Here is a 2,615-nt window from a genome sequence, read left to right as displayed (position 1 = left end):
GAGCGATCAAGAAGTGTTCTTGATATCAGTCTTTAGAGAAAGACTGATCTGAAGTCATGCTCACACTCCTTCCATCAAATCTTGCTGAAGGATTCGGTTCTTGTGAAGAACCTACTGATTTTGCTCCACCCTACGCTGTGTCATCTTCAGTGGGAGTAGTCTTTGGAGTTTTCCTTGGGTGTGAACACCTTCGTTGGGAGTTACTGCTACTCCGTATCAGGTACATCCCTCTCCTACTTTTTGGTTTCAGATCTGGTTCGGTTCTTGGTTCAAGATTGATCCTTAAAAATGCAGATTTTCTAAAACAGGGAATGCGATTCCTAGATGGGAGAGAGAAAAATTTTTGATATTTTTCCCTACCTTCCTGTAGGGTTCAGCCATCCATATGTGATGGATCTCTCATCCCTTCAGGATGAAACAGGACTGTTAGGTGCGAAACCGGCTGAAACTCCCATGGAACCAAATGCTAAGTTGAGTAGTGACATAGGGGAAATATTTTATGATCCTGGAAGGTATAGACGGCTAGTGGAGAAGTTGAACTATTTGACTATCATGAGACCAGACATCTCATTTGCAGTTAGTGTGGTAAGCCAATTTATGCAGAACCCTCGGATTCCTCTCTAGGATGCAGTTCTTAGAATTGTAATATACCTGAAGGGAGCTCCAGGCCATGGGATATTGTACAAACTAGGAGGAAAACTTGAAGTAATTGGGTATACAGATGCAGATTGGGAAGGCTCTGTGTCCGATAGAAGATCTACTATAGGTTACTGCACATTTTTGGAGGAAATCTTGTGACATGGAGGAGTAAGAAGCAGAAGGGTGTGGCAAGGAGTAGTGTTGAAGCCGAATACAGAGCCATGGCACACACTACATGTGAATTAGTATGGCTGAGGAATCTCCTACAAGAAATCGGGTTCTCCATAGATAGACCTATGAAATTGTACTGTAACAATCAAACTGCACTCCACATCTCATCCAACCCTGTTTTTCATGAGAGAATAAAGAACAAGAGATTGATTGCCACTTTGTGAGGGAGAAGGTCCTTACTAGAGAGATAAGCACAGAACATGTGGGCTCAGGTGATTAGTGGGCAGATTTGTTTACAAAAGGCTTAAGCTTAGGGAGAGTGAACTATATATGTAACAAGTTGGGATTATATGACATATATTCTCCAGCTTGAGGGGGAGTGTTAGATCTAACCAAATAAGGTAGATTAGTCAATTTATTTCTGTTAAGTTATGTGCTTATGTGATAGTCTTAATAGAGACTTCTTGTCCCATACTTAAGTGGGGGCAGTTTAGTCTTTATACCACTAATTAGAGGCTAATCCATATTAAGGGTCGACTGATAGGGCTTAACCTATCTGGTTAGATTGTTCTCTTCATCTTCATCTTCTTCTTCTTCTTCTTCTTCTTCTTCTCTTCTCCTGGTTCGGATTACTGTAGCTACAGAAATAACAGTCCTAAAGGGATTAACCCAAGGCGAACATTTCGAAGCTCCTTTGCAAATTCTTCATGTCTTAAGTCAAAGCTTTGCCATGCCGATGAATCCGCAAGATGACGCAGTACATCATCATCTACACGCTCATCTTTATTCCATCCCATAAAAGCAGCCATCTTTAATGACATGAACAATCTTTGCAACCTTGGATTTAATGGAAAATGGTGTAGAACCTTAATAGGAACTTTTCCTGTTTTAGAATAATTTGGTTCCTCATTATCTGAATTACACTCGGCTGTTTTCCATCTTGAAGCACTACAAACAGAACAAGCCTCTAACTTGGCAGCATCTTTCCAAAATAGCATACAATTGTTTTCACATGCATCAATTTTATTGTAATAGAACCCTAGATTTGAAACAAGCTTCTTCATTTCATAGAAATTTGTTGGTAGCATTGGTCCTTCTCGAAGGACCCTCTTCAAGAAGCTAAGCAACATGTCAAATGACTTATTGCTCCACCCATTCAAGCATTTTATGTTTAACAGTTCCACAATGAAGTACAACTTTGTGAACTTGCTTCCAGGGTGTAACTCTTGCTCAGCATCTTCCATTAGCTTGTAATAGGTGGAGGTTTGTACATCAGGCCCCTCTGCATCTCCAGGTTCTGCCTCATTGTTATCATTACTCTGATTTCCAATTCCAAATGCATCATACAACATTTCTTGCGTGCCATCTTGTACACTAGCATCCTCATCATGAGCAGACATTGAATGCAATGGGCCTTCACCATGACAATCCCAGTGTGTGTAACTCTCTCGAAATCCATTCCATAATATATGACCAAGTACTTCCATCTCCATCAAGCCAAAATTGATTACAACAACGTGTACATGGACAAAAAATCAATCCACCTTGACATCCATCACCAGTTTTAGCCCATTCAACCCACTTTCTAGCTCCATTAATGTATTCATGACTATTCCTACATTAAAAATATGCATATCAACACATATAGTATTACATAATGAGCTAAACTATAGATACATATTAATGTATCTCTTATCCATATCTAAGTTCTCCGATCCAGTCTGAAAAGTGACTAATTGTTAACCATAACTAACAAGACCAACAAATAAGTGCAAATATACGATCTTTGTTACTATATAGTATCT

At 39.5% G+C, this 2,615-nt stretch overlaps 1 protein-coding gene across 1 annotated transcript; it reads right to left on the bottom strand.

Annotated features, from left to right (window-relative positions):
• Positions 1–1,448: 1,448 nt before the first annotated feature.
• Positions 1,449–2,303, bottom strand: LOC148843795 (uncharacterized). The gene has a single exon (XM_088959453.1). It carries the CDS (start codon positions 2,301–2,303, stop codon positions 1,449–1,451), a length of 855 nt encoding a protein of 284 aa, XP_088815579.1.
• Positions 2,304–2,615: the final 312 nt, after the last annotated feature.

This window comes from Nelumbo lutea, chromosome 8, assembly GCF_056320005.1.
Source record: "Nelumbo lutea isolate HS-2025 chromosome 8, American lotus-T2T, whole genome shotgun sequence".
Taxonomy (NCBI): Eukaryota; Viridiplantae; Streptophyta; class Magnoliopsida; order Proteales; family Nelumbonaceae; genus Nelumbo; species Nelumbo lutea.
Note: the sequence above shows the minus strand (reverse complement) of the source record. Positions and strands in the feature narration are given on the sequence as shown.

Coding starts and splice junctions, on each gene's coding strand:
- LOC148843795 (XM_088959453.1), bottom strand. CDS start 2,303: ATGGAGATGGAAGTACTTGGTCATATATTATGGAATGGATTTCGAGAG.